Here is a 19,971-nt window from a genome sequence, read left to right as displayed (position 1 = left end):
CACCCTGTTGGACCTGCCCATTCCAATCCCAACCAATGCCAAGAAATAAACCATACTTAGCCCATAAGTTACTTTTCTATTTGCCATCCTTTAGGGCCTTTAGCCTGAGTAAATATATGGGATCGATGAGCAAAATAAGGCAACAGATATCTAAACCAAATGGTAACATTTTATTAGATAAAGATCGACCTACTTGAAGTTTTTCTCGGCATATTTTTTAACAAAAGATGACACGTGCAGGAACTTCGGGGTGTTGTATTTGTTCTGTATGTTTTCAAATGGAATGCTTTCGCTTATGATACGAACAAGAGCATTAAAGCACTCCTTTATATCATCCTTCATATGTCCAGAGTACATAAGAAACAGATTCTTACAGTGATCCTGGGATGTCATTTTTCTTGAGAGATACATTGCCGCAGCAGCCCTTACCGATCCCTTGAACCTCAGAAACTCCTGATAAAGAGTCATGAGCTCCAATAAATATTTTCCGACTGCTCTACTACTGATTTCGTAATTATTGGCTTTGGAGCACCTCCTAAGAAAGTTGAGTGGCGATACATATTGCAGATCGTAATTGAGAGTATGCAGCATGTATTTTTCTGCCTTTCTTACATCCTCTCCAGTCAACGTCTTCTCTGTTAGCAAGACAAATGTCTGAAGAGCAGGACACACGACCTCTTCATATTTGCATGCTATCATGAGAGCAGAAATCCCTACTAATTGAAGCTTCGAGCCTGGGATAGATCTCATGGAGAGAAACCTATCAATAAGATTAATTGCAAGGAAAAGTGTATCGTGGCAAAGTCCCAACTTATCATGAATGTCGATAATCCAATCCACCAGCAGGCTCCTCATTTTCCATGATACTCCATCATTTATATATACGAATGGCTTGTCGACCTCTGAAAAGTATTCAAAAATATCGTCCGAATATTTATCTACCATGATTATTTGAGAAGCTTCTGCTATTTTTTGGTGCTTGTATATAACCTCTTCCATCTTTGTGAGTGGAAATGTCTGCTTCTCGGATCTCTTCCCAATCTTGTTTGTTACATTCTTTAAAGGCTCTGATTTCCTGAACGAGACAACCATTCTGAAAATCCAGGGAGGGATTCACTTTTGTACTTCACATTGCTAAGTGATTGGCATTGTTTATCTCCTCCAGAGTCTTAAACGCCATATAGGTATTATTGGGTGGATAGCCAAGAGGTGTGAAAGACTGTATGATGGTCTTGGGAGCATGCATATTGGGCAGGTTGTGAATGCAGTAAGTTTTTAAGAAATTAAAGATGGGAGTCCTCAATAGAGTCTAATGTTTTTAGAAAGGTTGGAAGCTAAAACAAGAGATTCATTGCCTCCTGAGGTAATATCTAAAAGTGTGGATAGATTCAAGGAGATAAAAAGCCATGGAGATAGAAAGGAAGTGTCGGCATTTCTTGGGAAGGAAAACTCTGGTGCTTCTATTCTTCTTAGCCATCCAGATCTATTGGATGAGGACGAGCTGATAGACCTTCTTTTTTGCTCAGACATTTATTCAAGATACAAGAGTGCAGAGATGCTGACCAAGCTCTATGAAAATAAGAGTCATAGGAAAGAGTACTTCTCGTTCTTCAAACAGATGCTGAAAGACAGTACTTCATATGACGAAAGTAACTATCTTCTTTCCTTGTTAATTGACTTTTTATCCTGTAAGTCAAATTCAAATTTTGATGTTGAGAAGAGGAAAGTGGCACTTGTGACAAACAAAATGTTTATGGAGATTTTACATACATCTGTGTTTGTTAAGGAGGTTCAGTACAACACATTGATGGTTATTCTTATATTCTCTTACAGTACAGAATGTGTTGGTAAGATGGGCACTTTGATTGATGACGTTGTTATTATTGTGAAAGAAAAAGCAAGAGAAAAGATTCTGAGAGTATGCTATGGAATAATTGCCAACGTCCTCGAGAGTGGTTATGTCTTTTCACCAGGGAGGCTGAATGATATTTCGAAATGTACAGACCTTCTTTTAGAAGGTGGATACGGTGACGAGGAACTCGAGCAAGATCTTAAGAAAGTCCGCGCCAGAATAGCGCAAAATGCAAAGAGATTTTGCTTACGTAACTACCTTAACGAGCTGTTCTCTGGAAGATTCGAAGATTCCGAGTATCATCACAAAGAAGATTTTTGGAACAATAATCTAGATATGCTAATGAAGAACAAAGTTGAAATAGTTAAGGTGCTTAAGAAGTACTTAAAGTCTAGTAATCCCTCATGGGTGTGCCTTGCATGTAGCGATATATTTCAGTTAGTAAAGGTGTTGCCGGAGATTAATGCAGTTTTGAATAAGTACCAGGTCAAGGAAGTACTCTTTAACTTAATCAATAGTGACAATGATGACATAAGATTTCATGCAATACAGACACTATATACATGTATTTCTTCTGAGTGGAGCTAATGGAGAATTTAGGCTTTTCTTTTCAAAAGATCTGGAATCCCTTTCCTGGATGATTCTGGAGGGGAGCTTAATAAAGTATATATAGGTTTGAAGATTTTAATGTTTCAAGTGTAAAGATTGAGCAAAGTAATATCATTGCACACAGGACTTTTGTGGAGCTATTTCTCTTTCATACCAATCAAACATGGTCTCTGGGATGTCTTCATCATCTCTGTCATAAGGGATTTTTCCAGATGCAAAATCTTTGATTATTGTCTTAAGACATCTACCTACCTCCCATCCCTTGGACATGGACATCAGGTTCATATAATTTACACCCCTGGAGTGTCTTGAGTCATTGTAGAATCCTTTCAGTGAGTAGAATTTGCAAAGCTTACCAATTCCAATGAACTCCACAATGTAATCGATGCTTCCATTCAAGTCGAGTAATTGATCAACATTTAGTATTCCATGGAGTATCAGATCGATTTTGTCATGTCTTGGAAAAACCAATCCTGGGCAGTCAAGTAAGCACGGCCCCTCTTCAATGTGTATTGTCTGTATATGCCTAGTCTTTCCAGGTGTTTGACTAACCCTTACACGCTTACTGTTCACTATAGAGTTGATTGTGCTGCTTTTTCCAACATTTGGATATCCTACAAATCCAATCACTTTTCCTTTATACTCCAGAATAAATTTCAATAGGCTATTTCTCTCCAATGCTGAATAGTAAAAACATCTATATTCTTTTATCTCTACCCTGCTTGAAGATAGATCAGCCTTGTTAATTAGGATAATATGCTCTTTTCTTGGATAAAGTTTGCGGATATCATCGTTGAGAAAAAACTCTGGGTTCCTTGCATCAACTATTTGTACTATTACATCACTCCTCTCACAGGTAATCCACAATTGCCTCCATATCTCTATGTTTCTCTCAAATACCCTGGATCCTTGTAGCCCTTTCCATAAGTCAAAAATCCTGCTTTCGACCTCTTTGAATATCTCTTTCTCTATTCTTTCGTATGAAACACGCGGGGGTATTGTCTTTGAAAGCTCAACTGATGGAATAAGCCTCTCTACGATAATATCCAAATCACTCTGATCCTCGGATTCTTCCATAGCTCTTGCTGGCTTTCCTCCAGTTATTTTTTTGTTCTTCATTGCCAATTCCTCAGATAGCTTCTCTACACCCCCGTACTCGGTAACTGAGGCCCTCTGTACTCGAGTTTTGGCTTTCTGCTTAGTCCCAAATCTCTTTTCGATTATCAACTTCCCCCATTCTATCTTCATTATTCCAGGGATTCGAAAACTGTTATTTGATATCCCGATTCAATTCCAACGCCATCCCCCTTCTTTTCAGTCCTGATCTACCAGCGGATCTCACCGGGCTTCATATTCATTTTCAAGAATCCCTATTATTTCATCTGCAGTAATCCTTTGGTTGTAATTGAGGTCGAGACATCTTAGTATGATCTCTATCAAAAACTTTGGGGCTGCCAGACTTTGCTCAACAACATTCTTAAGAGACCTTCTTGTTCCTGCCTTTCTTCTGATTAGAGTTAGTTGGTTTTCCTTGCTTTCTCCAGGGAAAAGAGGCTCAAGTGTTATCATCTCATAGATTATACATCCCAAACTCCATATGTCCACATAAAACCGGTAGCTGGTGCTTCCCATAAGTAATTCTGGAGACCTATACCATAAAGTAACCACCTCACTGGAGTATGGTGGTACCCTTATTTCTAGGCTTCTTGATAGTCCAAAATCTGCTATCTTAAGCACACCGTCACTTGTGACAAGAATATTCTGGGGCTTAAGATCTCTATGGACAACATTCATCCTGTGTAAATAATGCACGCCGCATATCAATTGGTTAATGAGCTCCATTATATTCCTTCCTGTATTCATCTCGATGTACTTTTTTAGTTCATAGTCTATAAATGGAAACACCATTGTTAGCAATGTGTCCGTATGTATCGTAGACACCAGGCTTATGATGTTTCTATGGTTAAGCTTCTTCAGAATTGATATCTCCCTCAATGCAGTTCCTGGCATTCCCTCCTTCTCATTGAGTTTTATTCTTTTCAAAGCAACTTTTTCTTTTGTTTCTGTGTCGATTGCCTCGTACACTTCACCGTATGTTCCAGACCCTATTACACCACCTAAAATGTATCGTGTCATTTCTGTTTATAGGCTTTGAATAGAGAAAGTTTTCATAAGTGTTTCAGGTATGGTGTAAGGATTTTTGTATGTCATGGAATGAAGAAAAGCTGTGAAGGTATCCATGCAGGCTTAGGACATCCTTGTTGGTCCAGTGGTTAGGATAGCTGCCTCTCACGCAGCAGGCTCGGGTTCGATTCCCGGACGAGGAATCTTTTGCTCTCCAGGAAAACCAAGGTATTAAAGGCTCAAACCGTGAATATGAAAATACTAATCATTTTGTTTAATCACTAATGATAGACAATTTGTAGGAGAGTGTAGACACTAGGCATCCACAGATCTGCTCTGTTTTCTCCTGTTTCAGTGCATTCAAGGACAATCTCTCTAATCTTTTGCTTCATTCTATCACTATCGGCATCATTTTTGATTTCGTTATTTATCCTGTCAATTCCCCTTAGAATTAAGGGGCTAAAAGTATCTCTTGTGACACTGTTGTATATAGAAAATCTTTTTGTAACCTCCTTGAGCTTATTTCTAACTATAAGATTTGCTTTTGCTGACGCCCTTTCTATCAATTTCTTGATTATGTCTTCAAATGTGTTGAGGACATCTTCCGGATTCAAATCATCTGTTTTCTTCTGAGAACTACTATCCTGGGTTTGAGGAGCCAGCTGTGTATCCTCTTTTCTTTGTGGTCGTGGTGTCGGAATAATAGGCTTTTGCTGTTGATCTTGAGTAGAGAGCGAAGGGCTTGAAGGCATTCCAGGTCTAGGTATATATGGCTTTGATGTGCTTGATTGTGGCAAGCTTCCATGAGATCCCCGGGACATCATACCATATGTCGACACAGGAGGTGTACTACTGGAAAGATTTGAAATGTCTGGCATAGAACTATATGTTTTCGATGAGGCGGGTTTTGGCCCGGAATTATATGTAGGCGTGCTAGGCACGGTTCTATATCCAGGTCTAGGAATATACATCTTTTGCTGGTTTTCTTGGTGATTGGAAGAATGGGATGGCCTTCCGGATCCCAGGGTAGGGCTAATCGCCTTTGAACTTTGCTGATGGATCATTGGAGATGGTGGGGATTGCACTGTACTTCTGTGAGCAAAGTTGTTATTCACTCCAGGAATATTTGGCCTAGATAAAGATCCAACAACCCCAGAGCTACTTTCACTCTGCCCAGAAAATGATGGAGGCCTTGATATGACACTATTTGGCTTAATAGGTGGAGCTCCATAACATCCTATGGTATTAGAGTCTTGGCGTGCTAGTGATTCCAAAACTGGGGATCTTTTAAGGACCTCCGATGGCCTATTTTGAATGTCGTTCGTAGGTGTGGATCCGGGCTTTTTAATAGAGAGCACATTATTGTTTGTTCTTCCAAGATAGATATTGATACCTAAATCCTCATATTTGATTCTAACAGGTGCTTCTCCATGGGCTGATGCATACCAAAAGTATTCAGATATCATGGAACTCTTATAAAACCTACCCATTGATTCTAGATCTACTATCATTCCTTTGTATTCTTGGAAAAAATCTCGTACATCATAAACACTTGTAGGCATCCGATACATCGACTCCTTTAGCCTGAAGTATTTGTCTAAATGATTAGTCATGGCATATATAAGCAGCTTTCCCTCGTTATCCAACTTATTTGATAGCTCGATAGCATTTGAAAAGAAATCTTCATTAGATAATGGAGAAAAACTTATTATCGAAAGAAGGGCCAACCATTGTGTAGTAGATATCTTTTCCAATAGATGTGAGTACGTTGACGTAATTTGAGCAGTAGACAGGAGAATAAGTGGATCATCAGAATCAAAAGGCAAAGACCCACTTCCTTTAGCCAAAGCTAGAAACTGAGAGAAAGAAACTGACCTGTTGCTTTTCATAGACTCCGTGTAAGCATCTTCAAGATCTCCTTTTATCAAGGCCAGAGTCAAAGGATCCTTGAGATCAAGCCTTAGCCCTAAGTTCATATCAGATATCTTTTCATTCAAGCCCTCTGCTGTATCAGAAGTTTCGGAATCACTTTTTCTTATGGCCTCGGCTAATAGAAGTTCGCCCAATCCCTTTCTATCGATATTATAACTTCCATCTGGATAAAGAAGCTTTTTGATCTTTCCAATAAATGCATCTTCCTCGATATCCTTCATTTCTTCATATTCTATTTCATATACTTCTTTTCCAACGACACTGTTTCCAACTATACATCCGGGATTCACCGGTAGAATGTCTGTTGTTATTCTAGGAAGAATCTCTGTAGTTCCCCCAACATATGACAGTGCCATCAACGGATCCCTTTTCGAAAAGCTTACCTCGAATATACCATCAACAGGGATTGTGTCAACAATCTTGCCATCACCTACTTCTATTATATCGATCTGGTTCTTGGAAGAAGCAGCCATGCGATCTTTGCCTATCACAGACAATCTTATCAATCCACTTCCATGATCCCCTATTTGCGATGTGCTGTCAGAGCTGAGGTTAAAGCATTGAAGTCCACCCAAATTTGTTGCAGCCAATATAGACGTCGACCCATTCGGATGCCACATCACATCAGATACCGATACTATGCCATCACCCCCAAGCGTCATTGCCACATTCTTGGCTCTTGCATCCAGGATAAGTATTTTTCCATCATCTGTACCAGCACATAAGATTCTAGATACTTTCTTATTCCATGACAGACAGGTTATATTAGAAGTAAGTGGGATGTCGCTTGTATATTGACTGTCAAGCTTGTTCAGGTTCCAGAATATAATCTTTCCATTGGAGGATCCTGCTGCAAGAACCCCCTTTGATGCGTTAAAATCTAGTCCCAGCACATCACCCTCAAGAACACAACAACTGGACAGAAGCTCAAAAGATACATTTTTCTCCGGTGCGGGGGTATACAGTGTCACTTTCCCATCTTCGTTTCCTGTTGCTAGGATTTCTCCATCGCCCCAGTTACACCACTTGAGTTTGTAGAATTTGTTGTCTGTTTGCAAGGAAGGGTATTGGACTCCTAGACTATAATCATACAGAAATAGCTCTGAAGTCAGGGAGAACGATGTGTCGAACAGCTTACTCTTTGTTCCCATGGCCATGAAAGGCTTCTCTTCAGAAAACACCGTCAAACATCTTTTGTTGAATTTCATTTAAGGGTTCTCTAAACACATTTTACATAAAAAGGCTTGGTCTTTAATGATAATTTAATGTCTATTGAACCTAAGGGCAGGATAAGCCGTTCTCTAGAGATTTTTGAAGGACGTCCAAACGGAAAACAGAAGTGCATAGAACATTCAAAGCCTTCAGGCTCCCTTACTAGTTCGATTGTGGTTGATGGCGGTGAAGAAAGAAGCCTTGGTTCCATTCCCCAAAAGAACAAAGTTAATCGACAAATTTGTTGGGCCATAGCTCATGATCATTTTGATAAATAAATCGGAAACTTCAAATATACTTTTCAGGTTTCCTCCAATGACTTTCACAGAAAAGTCGGTGGGGAGTGTTAGTGGAAACTTTATTATGGTCCCTTCGCTACAGATTTCTCCAGTGTTGTTAATTACTCTCAAGGTAGCAAAATGGTCGCCAATCTCCTTGAGAGCCAAGCCCATGGCACTAGAATTGATTTCCCCCGTGCAGTCTATCTTGAAATCAATTACGAAACGTGTACTTTGGCTATAGAATACTCTTCTTCTTAAAGTGTATTTATCGAACACATATTCAAATACCATGACATATTCGTTTGTAATGATCTTCAGCTCTTTGATTTTCTTGATATAGAATTTCTGTTTTGGAATAAGAATGCATTTATTCTTCAGGCTTAAGCTTTTGAAGAAAGACTCTTCTAGGTTGAAATCCAATACAAGGGTTCTATCATGTGTAACCAGATGGAAAACCATTCCGTTTGTAGTGTCTATCAACATCGTAGATGCTCCAACTGCATCCAGTATCTTATCAACCGTGAATGCGTTTTGGGAGGACATCACACAATCCATGGGAAGGGAGACACCTAGGTATTTATCACAAGCGGGATTCACCTTCTATTTCGAGCAGGCCAGTAGTGAGGTATTGATCCAAAAACTAGGGCCCTGGTAAAATACTTTTGAATGGCTGAAAGAGAGATAATTCCAACCAATTTTGTAGAGGAAAGAGCAAAGGAGATCCAATTCATCGAGACGGCCATAGAAAGCAATAGAAAGAAGTCGATGATGTTTCAAAGGTTACCTTTCTATTTGAGAAGGAGGCTCAGAAGTCATGAAAAACGCATAAAGAGGAAGAAGCATATGAGAAAAAAGGACCGCCACGGGCTAAGAACACATGTATGGTATGCAAAAAGGTTTGAGATGCTGAAGGTATGGAACACTTCTATCCCTCTTCGAAGGAGGATGAAAAGTAGCAAGTTTATCTACAAATCTCAGAATAGCCGAGGATTTGTTTTTGATGAATCCTATAAAGATGTTGTTGTGTACAGCAGGCCGGACGAAGAGGTTTTTGGAATAGACTTCGACCTTAAAAGCGTTGTTCAAAATATTAGGCATGGCAGTATAGTTTTTGAAGCAATTGTCACCGAGAAGTTTTTGATTATCATTACGTCTGATCTTGAAGAAATGGAATCAATTGCATCCTTGGAAGAACACAGTAGAATCGAATGCTGCTTATCATTGATACAGGTAGATGGATTGTTTCTCGATGAGATTGATGGGGCAAGAAGATTTGCTAAGGCACTATCACATAAGAAAAAAGGGCAGATTGATGAAGCAGTAATTAATGAATGTGATGATGCTATATTTGTGAAGAGCCTTTCGGAATCGGAGTCTGGAAAGATACTTCTTAAGAGAAATATGGTTATGAACTTATGGCAAGACATTATAAATGCGGGAATTGTTCCGGTATGTGTTGAGGAGCTTCAAAGACTTGCACTTGAAAATGATTACATGGTCTATCCATTTGACTATCCAACATCTAGGCTCTACAGAGACTTTGAACGATCACATGTAGAGCCTATAAAAAGGAAGTATGAGAGAACACCAAAGTCAAAGAAGATGGAGCTTAACATAAATCTCATGTACATATACACCGATGCCTCGGTTGAATTTGTTTCTTTTGAACTTGAGAAAGGCTTTGCCGATAGATGTGCATTTATATTCAATGAAAATGAAGACGTGGTTGGGCGTGTAATCAGGGGAGGGTTTTGTTTTACAAAGGGGTTGTGCAGAGGACTATGCTATATTCTCTGTGATGTTGAGGAGGGAGATGAATTCTACTCCCGAAACCTTAATTCATCGTCTTTTAGCCAGATAAAAGTAACAAAAGTTTTTAGATGGCCGTATTCTGCGATTTTTAAAAACAATGGCTTAGAATAACTCGATACAAGATCTAGGCCAACTCCTTCTTACTAGCAATTCGATTATTACAAGGATACGGTTAAGGAGGTTTTATAGCAACATCAAGCTGAATGCAATCCTTATAATCCAAGCTATTTTCTATCCCTTATGTATAAAGAAGAACTAGAAGGAAAGATATTTGTATATGATCCTGCAAATAACCTGATTGCATATTCCAATCAAGTTAAAAGTGATACAAAGATTATATATGTCGGAGGTTTGGGATCTCGTCTGCCGATCTGTCTCCCCACCACTATGTTGAATGAGCATTGTTTTGAGAATGGGTATGAGCTCATAATTCCTGAGCTAAGATCCTATCCCAACTACGGACTTTTTACAATCGATGACGATGTTGAAGACCTAAGTTGCTTACTCCACCAGCTTAGAGGAAATATAGTTTTGATTGGAAATTCGACTGGTTGTCAAGACATCATACATTACTTGAATACAACAAGGGACAAGAGAATCAAGCTCGCTGTACTTCTTGGAGCTGTAAGTGATGTTGAATTCGAGGAACACAAGAATAAGGATCTTCCTGAGACGTTGAGATGGGCAAAAGAAATGACAGATAGGAAAGAGGATGTGGCAATTAAATATTGTGGTACAGACTCGTATTTGACACCAAGAAGGATTTTGGATATTTTTTCTAGATATGGGAAGGAGGATATGTTTTCTAGCTATCTAGAGGACAGGTTTTATATGGAGCTCAATAGGGGAGATACAAGGCTCCTCTTTGTAGTATCTGGGAAGGACGAATATTCCATAAGAGACATTGAAGCTAAGCTAAGATTGGTCAGAAACTCTCGGGTTGAGAAAATACCTGAGGGAACACATGTCCTATCACGTGTTGAAGATGTTAAAGTGTTCTTGAGGTTCTTCTCAGAAGAGATTAAAAAAATAATGTGAATGTGAATTATATGTAAGTCTCAGGGCATGATATAATAACTACCGAAATTTATTTTTAAGAGTACCTGTTATCTGTTACGAATTAAATCTCCAATACTACTTACAAGGATATCCACCATCTCGTTAGTGAGATAAAGCGGCGATTCCAAGTCTATAGAGCACAGAAGAAGTCTTGCCTCTCTTAACATATGGTCTGCAGTATAGTGATTAATGCCAATTCTGTCTACGTTTATTTCGAGCATTAGAAGAATGATAAGACATAGAGATCTATGTAATTTAGGTCTAGTATAATCACCAAATATCTCGGAGAGTGTAGGAATCATTTTTTCAGCCTTAGTCTTTTCAAAGTTGAAGATTATAAATATCAATGCATCAAACGATGCACCCTCTTCTTTATTATCAAATTGGCAGATTGTTTCAAAAGCCCTCTCAATCAAATCATTTGTAGAAATATGCTGTTCTCTCAAGCTCTTCATTGTGTATATTTTGTACGAGTCTAATTTTGAAGCATCAAAATCGTTCCAGAAAAGAAGGTAGTCAACTAATAGATATATTTCATTCCTCTTTCTCACAAAAGCCTCCTTAGATAGTTCTTCTTCTATTTTGTCAAACACGAAATTTTCAAGAAGCTTTTCTGTATACGACTTGTTGTCTTTTACGATAAGATACAGCAGACTCCATCTTTTAAACTTGAGAACGAGTCTAAGGTCAACCTTTCCATAAATAGAGGTTTGTATCTTTTTGAACTCGGTATTCTTAGGATCCATCAGGCAAGAAAGAACATCAAATACTTCTCCAGGATGTTTGTCTATAAAGTTGAGAATAAAATCCCATTTTAACTCATCAAAATAATTCTGATTGAACGGACAATCCCTAAGTAGTAATACTAAAGTGGACATTGCATCTTTAAAAAACCCATCTTGAAGCACTTTCAGAAGATTCTCAAATATCCCCATGAATGTTAACTCTCTTTTAAAGTTCTGATCCTGCTCGACAAGTCTGGGTATCAGCCTCATCTTCTTTTCTTTAGCCATTTGGACACAGTGGTAAGCCATACCTGGGATTCCTACAGCCCTGCGTGGAAAGAGCTCAGAAGTACTCAAAATGCAAAGTAGGTCGTACACTTCCTTTTCCTTCTTCCCACACTTAATGCAATCACACAATATCCTTAAAGTTTCAGGGTTTTTCACAACAATATCGATAAATTCCAACCTATGGGTGCATCTAAGAACATTGCTAAGTATATCAAGATGGATGGATATATCCTCCATTTTTTCCATCGAGTGGATCACGTCCTGAAGTGTATATACACCTACCTCGACAGGATATGTCCTTGACATTTCTAAAATCTTACTAAGTGCATCGGCCCGGTCTTCATAGTATATCGATCCAGACAGCCTGTTTGAAAGAAGGCCCAGCTCCTCTTCCACTCTTAAGGGCTTGGGTTCTACATGCTTCTTGAAAAACATTTTGATGTGGGCTTTCGAATTCCCTATTTATGTATATGGGTTTTGATCATTCGTTGATGGGTAGAGTGTGACAATAATGAATTTTATTTGAAAACTCAATAAGAATACGATGCCCGTGCTCATTCCCCATCTTTGTAGGTCGATGGCCACAATACCTGCATAAATCCTACCTGTCTGCGTTGCTTTAGGTTTTTCGAGAAATCAATGATCATATTCTTATCGATCAATGGGTCGCTTTCATAAAACTTAGTAAAGTCAGATATGTCCAGATATCCCTTTCCTCCTTCGTCGTAAATGTTTAAGAGATTCTCAACTTCTTCCATCTTTCCATCCTGACCCATCATCTTGTTAACCCTGATGAGTACATTTCTACAAAGCCTGCCATCTCCATTCAAGTCGAAGATGTCGAATAGGTATCTTACTCTTTTTTTCTTGCTGGCCTTTTCAGAAAAAATCCCTAGAAACTCCAGAAAATGGGGAAACGTCATTTTCTCATAGTCTGTCATCTTCTCGATGCTTTTCATTATTAGGTGGCTAAAGGGATTGGATTGGAACTCAGGAATATTGTTCAGTTCGTTATATGTGAGATATCCACGAGACTCTCTATCTAAAAATTGAAACCTTTCATACAAGTGTTCTATCTCCCTTTCATCGAAAACAGTGATGTTCTTCAATTCTTCTATCTCCTCTTCACACAGCATTGTGCTACTTAAGGACCCCATGGAGGGTGAGATGAAGATCCTTGTCATCAATGTTTCATGTTGCTTAGAAAAACAATGGCGTTTATTATTTTATGATAAAGAAGATCTATGCATTCAGCTCAAATGGGGAGACAAGACTCAAAAGAACGTATGAACCCACCCTTTCTGATGATGAAATAAGGTCGATGGTGCTGGCCCAGAAGGAGAGAAACATTATCGATGGCAATGAAACCATTGTTTTCAATAAGTTTGGAAATTTGTTCATAGCCTTTGTTGTAGAGAATGAAAACGAGATGTATGTGCTCTCTTTGATAAACAACCTTGTGTCGATCTATGACAGGTTCTTCACTAAGGTTTGCGAGCTACATTTTATATACAATTTCAAGGAAACACATATAATCCTAGACAACTACATAGTGAACGGAAAATGCATTGAAAACGATCCATTTGAGGTAATGAAGCATGCATACTATATAAAGTAGGCATGCTAATAAAGAAGTTAGCAGTTAGAATGAATTTTGATTGGATTTAATCTTTTGGTTATTGTTTTTATAGGTTTTCCTTATCCTCATTTTTTAGCTCCTGTACCTTCTTGAGGAATTTTCCGATCTGCCCATTTGAGCTTCGTAGAGCTAATCTTATCGGCGTCATCACCTTTTTCTTTGTCGCGGGTGAATCGAATACCTTAAGTTTTCCTTGTTTAGAAGTGTTTTTTTCCATTTTCTCCGTCCGGGGCTATGAAAGGTTATTTATAACATCTATAGATAAGAATATGTATACAATAGGCATAAGATAAGTTCAGGCCCATTGCTTATGCAAGTAAAGGATTTTTTAAGTCTTGAAAAACGGATTGTCTTTTATCTTAGATGTTGCATGCTGTTGGGATGATGGCTGAAGGACTATAGAAACATATTTATAGAAGCCCATGAGCTTTACACTTCTGTATCCAGATGGAAAAAGGTGGGAGACAATAAAGAAAGCTGCATTGGAAAGCGTGATTAAAGGTACTTCTGAAGAAGAACCAATCTTTTTACCAAATGATTCTGGGGCTCAGAAAGATTATCTTAAGGTGAGAAGAAGTTATGCAAGAGTTGTGTGTCAGATTGAGAGGGGAGAAGTGTATGACTTTTATAAGTATCATCGGAGGTTCAGGATGAAATCTCACGCGCTATCGGAATTTAATAGATTTAAGGTTATTGAGACATTGAAAGAGAACGGGCCTTGTTATGTATTTGAAGATGAATGCTACAAAGAAGTAAGTAGTGGGTCTGGTTATAAGAGATGCCCGTTTTGCAATGAAGACATTGGTAGTGAGAGGATCAATGACCACTTAAGGACAAGAGAATGCAACTTGGAAACACAAGGGAAAGAAGAGAATAGTGTAACGGTATTATTTGACAAGGGGATTAAAACCGAGTACGAAAACCTAGTAGTAAACTGCTCAAGTGTTAGAATGCTCAAAAAAATTATTTATGATAAGACAGGGATATCTGTAAGCAAGCAGGATGTATACAGGGGAGACACACTTCTGAAGAACAGTGATTCCCTGAATAGAGAAACGGTCACGTTAAAGCAAAAGAAAAGATCGCAAAGAAAATAATGAATAATTTACTAGTTGATGACCCTTCGAATGGAATTACCTGCCCTGGAGATTCTGAAGAAAAATAGGAGCAAGAATGTCAGGATTATCACTCTCAACAACAAAACATACAAAGGAGTACTGGAGAACTTCGACATGCATGTAAATACACATCTCAAGGACAGTTATCTTCGAGTTGATGGAGAGGAAGAAACCTATATAGGCGAGGTACTGATAAATGGAGGAACCATTGCGTGTTTTGATATCATGTGATTCTTTCTATGATAAACCCTAGTGTGAATAAAATCGATTTTTTGTTGAAGAGCAATTTTGATACCTACCCATTTGATGGGAAACATTAGATTATCGCCTTTGCTTCATAGCACTCTTATGTTTATGAAGAAGTTCTCCTCGAGAATAACTGTGTCGAAAACAAGTATATGCTCTAAATCGATTCTGGTTGAAATGCCTGAGTTCTGTGATTGCTGTTTTACAGTTAGAATCAAGGATTTTGGGGCGATGTTAAAACAAACTCAGGAATTTGTCTTGGAAGATAGGGCACTAAGATATGGCTATGAAGTCGGCATGGGGACAAGTCTGGTTAAGGTAGAAAAAAGAATAAAAGTATATGATGAAACCTATCAGATTACGGGAGGAATTCCATTGCTCAGCATTGTGACAAATGGATTCAAGGTTCTAAGTTCTGATGAGATTGAAATAAGAGCTGAGAAGAATGGAAGGCTTGTGTTAGAGTCTTTTGGAGTTATTAGAACAAGATCTGAGTACACAGGGCTAAGGGTTCCTGAACATAAGGTTGATTTAGTGGTGGTAAAGGTTAGAGGAAAGGATCTAAAAGTTCTAGAAGAGTTTAAAGGGGAGATTGTCTTCTCCTTTTTGGATTCTCACATATTAGCATATTCATTGGGAGATGACTTCACCGTTATAGTGCAAATAGGTGTTCTTAGTGTATGAGGATTATAGATGTAAGATTAGAATATGAAAATAAATTGCTTTCATATATTTGTAGACCTATTATAAATTGCGGGAGAGATTTGTTTGTTGTTTTTTACTCCCCTCATGCACGACATTGAATATTTGCTGAAATACCTATTGGATAGTACAACCTTGAAAATAGAAAGATTGCAAGACATCACAAATCTACAGCAAGCGGCCGCATTTGAAAAGAAGTTTGGAGATACAAAAAGAATAAAGGCATTCTGTACAGAGATAGGTTCCACAACTTACTTTCCTGTGTTCGGCGTTCCACTATCTCAAGATTCTATTACCCACAAGGTTAAGCTCTGCTCTGTTGCTGTTGGAGAATCGATCTATGTGTCAAAGGAATACGTCAAGCAAATGAATCCTCCTGGACACTACAACTCTTTCATTACTAGTGATCTAGGATATCAAGTGGGGTTTTTGGCTGAGTCTCAGACAGATGTAAGGAATTACTGGTATGCTATCAAGGATCCAAGTAAAATTCTGCCTCTTTTTGAGATAACGTTTGAATATGATGCAGAGCTAGAGATGAGGTCGAAGGGAAGCTTTATATGCGACAGATGCCGCATAAGCCAGTCTACATCTTTTTGCCCTGCAGAAAGAGCAAGTTTTTGTAAAGAATGTGATGAAGAGGTGCACAATGACCATTTTCTTAAAAGACATGTAAGGTACTACTTCAATGAAGTTGGAAAGAAGAAGTTTATTTACTGTACCAGCCATATGGATACAATGGTAGATTATTTCTGTGAAGAGTGTTTTATTCCGGTTTGTACTAAATGTAAGATAAGTGGAAACCACTCCGAGCTTCCAAATGGATCACATAATCTCCTTAACTATGTAGAGGCTTGTGACAAACTTCAGGATCTTTTAAAGGCAGGAGAACTTCGGTTAGTTGAAGAAGAGAAAAGACTTAAGGAAAACATCGGTGATTTCAAAAAAAATGTTGAAGTTTTTCAGAACAATATCAGCGATGTTCGGGGTAAAATTGAGAGTGAATATAGAAATTCTATGAATGAATTACATGCATTTGAAAAAAGAGAATTTCAGGTTATAAACACCCATTATATCTCGTATCTTATTAGGCTTGCCGAGATTGAAAGAATGAGAGAATATCCCTCTGGGCTCGAGCCTTCACAGCTTCTTAGAACTTTCAAAAGTGTTACTATACAGAGAGAATCATTATCTGAGGATACTGAGGAGGACGTCTTTAAGCCTGCAGAATTATCGTTGAAAGGGCATCTCACCCTTAAAGACGAAGAAAACTACACTACAAGAAAAGGGTATTCTCCAAGAATGGAGAAGAGTACCCAGCTTTATGTGGAAACAAGAGGAATCAATGTCAATTCGCATGGAAAAGTAAATAATCCTTGATGTCTTTTGAATTTGGGTATAGGAGTTTCAAACAGGTCTTCTCCTTTGAGCCTTAGACCAAAAATATCTAATTAAAATGTCTCAGTAAAGGAGGGTGCTATATTAACGAAGTGAAGAGTTTATTCGCTCTTTTCCCCAATGATAAGAAAAGAATAGCATTGGACGGATGGTTGGTTACTTTCATCTTTTCAATGCAAGAGACGATGAAAGGGTATGGCGAAGAGGGTTCTGAGATTTGAAAATGTATCTTTGAAAGTACCTAATAAGAACAAAAACCTCAAAGAGAAATATATAGATCTTATTTCCGGGATTTCAGGTGAAGTAGTTTCTGGAAGATTAACTGCTGTGATGGGAGGAAGTGGAAGCAGTAAAACTTCGTTTCTTAATCTCCTGATGGGGAAAGTCGATAGTGATGCACTAACATCTGGGATAATTACTTTTGATGGAGAACAGAGGAAAGTATACAAATGGATTGAAAGAACTTCTTACTTGGAGCAATTTGATATCTTCACTTCAGGACTCACGGTGGAAGAATCTATAAGATACTCGCTTATTTTCAGAGGAAGAGAGATAAAAGACTCCAACATTCCATCAATGGTAGACGATATAATCAAAGATCTAGGGCTGGAAAGATTAAGAGGATCATTGGTTTCATCCATTTCTGGAGGAGAGAGGAGAAGAGTTATGCTTGCCGTTGAACTTGTGATAGATCCCGAGGTAATATTCCTTGACGAACCAACAAGCGGATTGGACTCACGCTTGGCCTTGGATACTGTGCGAATACTAAGAAGGTATGCAGAATCAAAAAATAAGATTGTCTTGATGACTGTACACCAGCCAGGAAATTCAATGTTTAAGTTGTTCGATGACATGATATTTCTAGATAGAGGAAGAATAGTCTATGCGGGACCCACCTCTAGTATAGATGATTTTCTTATTTCCATTGGAATCCAAAGGCCAGTGAATATTTCTGTTGCAGAATATCTGTTTGAGTTGGAAATAAGAAATGCAAAATCCCATTCATGTTTACTTATGAATGGCCAAGAATCAACAGAATGGTGTAATGAATCCACCTTCGAAAAGAATACTCGGCGCTTTGCCGTCTCCACAGTTACTTGGAGGCATGTCTGGCATCTGCTTGTCAGACAATTGAAGATAGATTACAGAAACAAGGTCATGAGAAATGTATTTTTATTCAAAATGGGAATTGCAACATTGTTGTTTTTCTTTCTATGTGACAAGATGAGGTATTCTGTCTTTCTATTCATTAATAGGATATGTCCAGAGTATTCAGTTCCAGGAGAAAAATATCTCGATGACCTGAGAATCTTTCTTAAAAGGAATTATGGAGACTTGGATATATTGTATAGCGACATAATGGATTTTTTCGCATATAACATGATACCATTTATCACGTGCTTTTCCATATTTAATGATTCGACCTTTCTAGATAACTGGGCACTGATTCAAAAGGAGTCGTTTAGATGCGATTATAGCCAAATATCCCTTTTGATTTCAACGTTGATATATGAATGTGTATTCTCAATAATCAGATCATCTTATTTCTGCCTCCTCTTAAGCATGACCCAGCTCAAAGATGTGCTAACAACTAGGGCAGTTCTAATGTTTATGCTCACACCTCTTGGAATGGTTGTCTTCATGACAATGATAAAGGCCTTTTCCAAACACAACTATCCACTGAATATAACCAGGGTGGCTGCATTTATACTTACAACATTCTTGAGGCCTTTTTGGTTAAGCATAGAATTAGAGGATTTAAGAAGCAGGTACTGGTTTATGAAGTACTTATATCCGGCATCATATGTGCTGTTTCTTTGCCCTTTCCTACTTTTAGATGCACTTTTCTATGTCACTCTTGGAGGAAGAAACTCCATATCATCTGGGTTTATTTCTTTCCTGAGTCAGATCAATGGGTTCGAGCTAAGCCAAGGAGATGTTCCTTTAAGGGACTCCCTCAACTATACAATGACATTTCTAAACAGATGCTATCTTTCTGATGGGTTTCTGATAATCTTGACTGTATTCTCGTTTCTTACTGTACTAATCTTATCTGCATTATTTCTTGTTTTTAAGTTCAGTCCAAAAGTGAGACTGACAATGAGCGTTAAGAGTCTGAATATGAAGTTAGATGAAATAACAGTCAATTAATAAATCCTTGAGTTAATTAGTTTACTTCTATTCGCCCTGTCTCAATGGGAAAGTTATTCAAGAAGTTCCGAATAGAAAAGGCTAACGAGAGGAAGAAGGCTAAAGAAAAACCAAAAATAAAGAAGACGCAGGAGATAAGAAGCCATACAAAGGAGCGTTCTGAAACAGAAAAGATATTCTGTTGCCTTGACGTTTCCTATAGAAGAAAAACAGGATATAGAAAAATCCTTGTCCTGGACGAGGTAGAGTTAGAAAGAAACATATTCCTTATATTGGAGAAAGTGCTAGAGGTGGTAGTAACTTTTGACATTGTAGATAGCCTGTTCTATTCTGTATTGAAAAGAATCGTATATCTTAAAAACAGCGTTTCCATACACACACTTCTTATAGACTATTTCCTTGGGTCCATTCTTTGCGGAGTTAACTACGAAAAGTTTGGATGCTTTCTTCTTAAACATCTGCCACAGCTCTTATCAAGTAGCAAAGGTAGGATTCTTCCAATCATTCCCAACGGCGAGTTAAAAGAAAGCATATCTAAGCTTAAGCCAGGGAGCAAATTCCTCACTTTCAAGTACCAACAGAAGTTCATGGTGTTAAAGGACGGTGTACTGACAACTACTAATAAGTACCAATTTGGATATTGAAATAATTTTCAAGGTAATTTCATATTGGCTCACATATTAAGTAATAAACATTTTGAACAATTTATGTGGATGTATTAATATCAAACAAAACAGAATTGTATTTGTAGTAGTACCCACTATAGATGAAGTTCTCAACCATTCATTTCATATCTATCCTTAGGGGGCGGGACCAAGGTAGC

General features: G+C 38.2%; 17 protein-coding genes and 1 non-coding gene across 18 annotated transcripts; 11 read left to right on the top strand and 7 right to left on the bottom strand.

Moving 5' to 3' along the window:
- Positions 1 to 189: 189 nt before the first annotated feature.
- Positions 190 to 1,092, bottom strand: EROM_080180 (G2/mitotic specific cyclin 2; the record flags this gene model as incomplete). Its single annotated transcript, XM_009266662.1, has 1 exon — positions 190 to 1,092. One exon carries the CDS (start codon positions 1,090 to 1,092, stop codon positions 190 to 192), a length of 903 nt encoding a protein of 300 aa, XP_009264937.1.
- A 220-nt stretch (positions 1,093 to 1,312) lies between these two features.
- Positions 1,313 to 2,440, top strand: EROM_080170 (vacuolar H+-ATPase V1 sector subunit H; the record flags this gene model as incomplete). Its single annotated transcript, XM_009266661.1, has 1 exon — positions 1,313 to 2,440. One exon carries the CDS (start codon positions 1,313 to 1,315, stop codon positions 2,438 to 2,440), a length of 1,128 nt encoding a protein of 375 aa, XP_009264936.1.
- A 132-nt stretch (positions 2,441 to 2,572) lies between these two features.
- On the bottom strand, positions 2,573 to 3,709 carry EROM_080160 (GTP binding protein; the record flags this gene model as incomplete). The annotated part of the gene is made up of 1 exon (XM_009266660.1): positions 2,573 to 3,709. One exon carries the CDS (start codon positions 3,707 to 3,709, stop codon positions 2,573 to 2,575), a length of 1,137 nt encoding a protein of 378 aa, XP_009264935.1.
- A 90-nt stretch (positions 3,710 to 3,799) lies between these two features.
- EROM_080150 (cell division protein kinase) lies at positions 3,800 to 4,597 on the bottom strand (the record flags this gene model as incomplete). The annotated part of the gene is made up of 1 exon (XM_009266659.1): positions 3,800 to 4,597. The coding sequence occupies one exon, from the start codon at positions 4,595 to 4,597 to the stop codon at positions 3,800 to 3,802; it is 798 nt and encodes a 265-aa protein (XP_009264934.1).
- A 119-nt stretch (positions 4,598 to 4,716) lies between these two features.
- EROM_080140 lies at positions 4,717 to 4,788 on the top strand. The gene has a single exon. It is a non-coding gene; the product is annotated as a tRNA-Glu (tRNA).
- A 78-nt stretch (positions 4,789 to 4,866) lies between these two features.
- Positions 4,867 to 7,725, bottom strand: EROM_080130 (WD40 domain-containing Sec31-like protein; the record flags this gene model as incomplete). Its single annotated transcript, XM_009266658.1, has 1 exon — positions 4,867 to 7,725. The coding sequence occupies one exon, from the start codon at positions 7,723 to 7,725 to the stop codon at positions 4,867 to 4,869; it is 2,859 nt and encodes a 952-aa protein (XP_009264933.1).
- A 153-nt stretch (positions 7,726 to 7,878) lies between these two features.
- EROM_080120 (hypothetical protein) lies at positions 7,879 to 8,565 on the bottom strand (the record flags this gene model as incomplete). Its single annotated transcript, XM_009266657.1, has 1 exon — positions 7,879 to 8,565. One exon carries the CDS (start codon positions 8,563 to 8,565, stop codon positions 7,879 to 7,881), a length of 687 nt encoding a protein of 228 aa, XP_009264932.1.
- Positions 8,566 to 8,676: 111 nt separating this feature from the next.
- On the top strand, positions 8,677 to 9,933 carry EROM_080110 (hypothetical protein; the record flags this gene model as incomplete). The annotated part of the gene is made up of 1 exon (XM_009266656.1): positions 8,677 to 9,933. One exon carries the CDS (start codon positions 8,677 to 8,679, stop codon positions 9,931 to 9,933), a length of 1,257 nt encoding a protein of 418 aa, XP_009264931.1.
- A 129-nt stretch (positions 9,934 to 10,062) lies between these two features.
- EROM_080100 (hypothetical protein) lies at positions 10,063 to 10,860 on the top strand (the record flags this gene model as incomplete). The annotated part of the gene is made up of 1 exon (XM_009266655.1): positions 10,063 to 10,860. The coding sequence occupies one exon, from the start codon at positions 10,063 to 10,065 to the stop codon at positions 10,858 to 10,860; it is 798 nt and encodes a 265-aa protein (XP_009264930.1).
- A 68-nt stretch (positions 10,861 to 10,928) lies between these two features.
- On the bottom strand, positions 10,929 to 12,329 carry EROM_080090 (putative vesicular transport protein; the record flags this gene model as incomplete). Its single annotated transcript, XM_009266654.1, has 1 exon — positions 10,929 to 12,329. The coding sequence occupies one exon, from the start codon at positions 12,327 to 12,329 to the stop codon at positions 10,929 to 10,931; it is 1,401 nt and encodes a 466-aa protein (XP_009264929.1).
- Positions 12,330 to 12,448: 119 nt separating this feature from the next.
- EROM_080080 (Ca2+-binding protein) lies at positions 12,449 to 13,051 on the bottom strand (the record flags this gene model as incomplete). Its single annotated transcript, XM_009266653.1, has 1 exon — positions 12,449 to 13,051. The coding sequence occupies one exon, from the start codon at positions 13,049 to 13,051 to the stop codon at positions 12,449 to 12,451; it is 603 nt and encodes a 200-aa protein (XP_009264928.1).
- Positions 13,052 to 13,215: 164 nt separating this feature from the next.
- Positions 13,216 to 13,512, top strand: EROM_080070 (adaptin small subunit; the record flags this gene model as incomplete). The annotated part of the gene is made up of 1 exon (XM_009266652.1): positions 13,216 to 13,512. The coding sequence occupies one exon, from the start codon at positions 13,216 to 13,218 to the stop codon at positions 13,510 to 13,512; it is 297 nt and encodes a 98-aa protein (XP_009264927.1).
- Positions 13,513 to 13,955: 443 nt separating this feature from the next.
- EROM_080060 (hypothetical protein) lies at positions 13,956 to 14,630 on the top strand (the record flags this gene model as incomplete). Its single annotated transcript, XM_009266651.1, has 1 exon — positions 13,956 to 14,630. One exon carries the CDS (start codon positions 13,956 to 13,958, stop codon positions 14,628 to 14,630), a length of 675 nt encoding a protein of 224 aa, XP_009264926.1.
- A 30-nt stretch (positions 14,631 to 14,660) lies between these two features.
- On the top strand, positions 14,661 to 14,882 carry EROM_080050 (putative Sm-like small nuclear ribonucleoprotein; the record flags this gene model as incomplete). Its single annotated transcript, XM_009266650.1, has 1 exon — positions 14,661 to 14,882. The coding sequence occupies one exon, from the start codon at positions 14,661 to 14,663 to the stop codon at positions 14,880 to 14,882; it is 222 nt and encodes a 73-aa protein (XP_009264925.1).
- Positions 14,883 to 14,957: 75 nt separating this feature from the next.
- EROM_080040 (hypothetical protein) lies at positions 14,958 to 15,581 on the top strand (the record flags this gene model as incomplete). The annotated part of the gene is made up of 1 exon (XM_009266649.1): positions 14,958 to 15,581. The coding sequence occupies one exon, from the start codon at positions 14,958 to 14,960 to the stop codon at positions 15,579 to 15,581; it is 624 nt and encodes a 207-aa protein (XP_009264924.1).
- A 105-nt stretch (positions 15,582 to 15,686) lies between these two features.
- On the top strand, positions 15,687 to 16,979 carry EROM_080030 (zinc finger domain-containing protein; the record flags this gene model as incomplete). The annotated part of the gene is made up of 1 exon (XM_009266648.1): positions 15,687 to 16,979. The coding sequence occupies one exon, from the start codon at positions 15,687 to 15,689 to the stop codon at positions 16,977 to 16,979; it is 1,293 nt and encodes a 430-aa protein (XP_009264923.1).
- Positions 16,980 to 17,192: 213 nt separating this feature from the next.
- On the top strand, positions 17,193 to 19,148 carry EROM_080020 (White ABC transporter; the record flags this gene model as incomplete). The annotated part of the gene is made up of 1 exon (XM_009266647.1): positions 17,193 to 19,148. One exon carries the CDS (start codon positions 17,193 to 17,195, stop codon positions 19,146 to 19,148), a length of 1,956 nt encoding a protein of 651 aa, XP_009264922.1.
- Positions 19,149 to 19,192: 44 nt separating this feature from the next.
- EROM_080010 (hypothetical protein) lies at positions 19,193 to 19,792 on the top strand (the record flags this gene model as incomplete). Its single annotated transcript, XM_009266646.1, has 1 exon — positions 19,193 to 19,792. The coding sequence occupies one exon, from the start codon at positions 19,193 to 19,195 to the stop codon at positions 19,790 to 19,792; it is 600 nt and encodes a 199-aa protein (XP_009264921.1).
- Between the last annotated feature and the right edge of the window lie 179 nt (positions 19,793 to 19,971).

This window comes from Encephalitozoon romaleae, chromosome VIII (assembly GCF_000280035.1).
Source record: "Encephalitozoon romaleae SJ-2008 chromosome VIII, complete sequence".
Taxonomy (NCBI): Eukaryota; Fungi; Microsporidia; family Unikaryonidae; genus Encephalitozoon; species Encephalitozoon romaleae.
The sequence above is the reverse complement of the archived record's forward strand: the minus strand, read 5'-3'. Positions and strand labels throughout refer to the sequence as shown.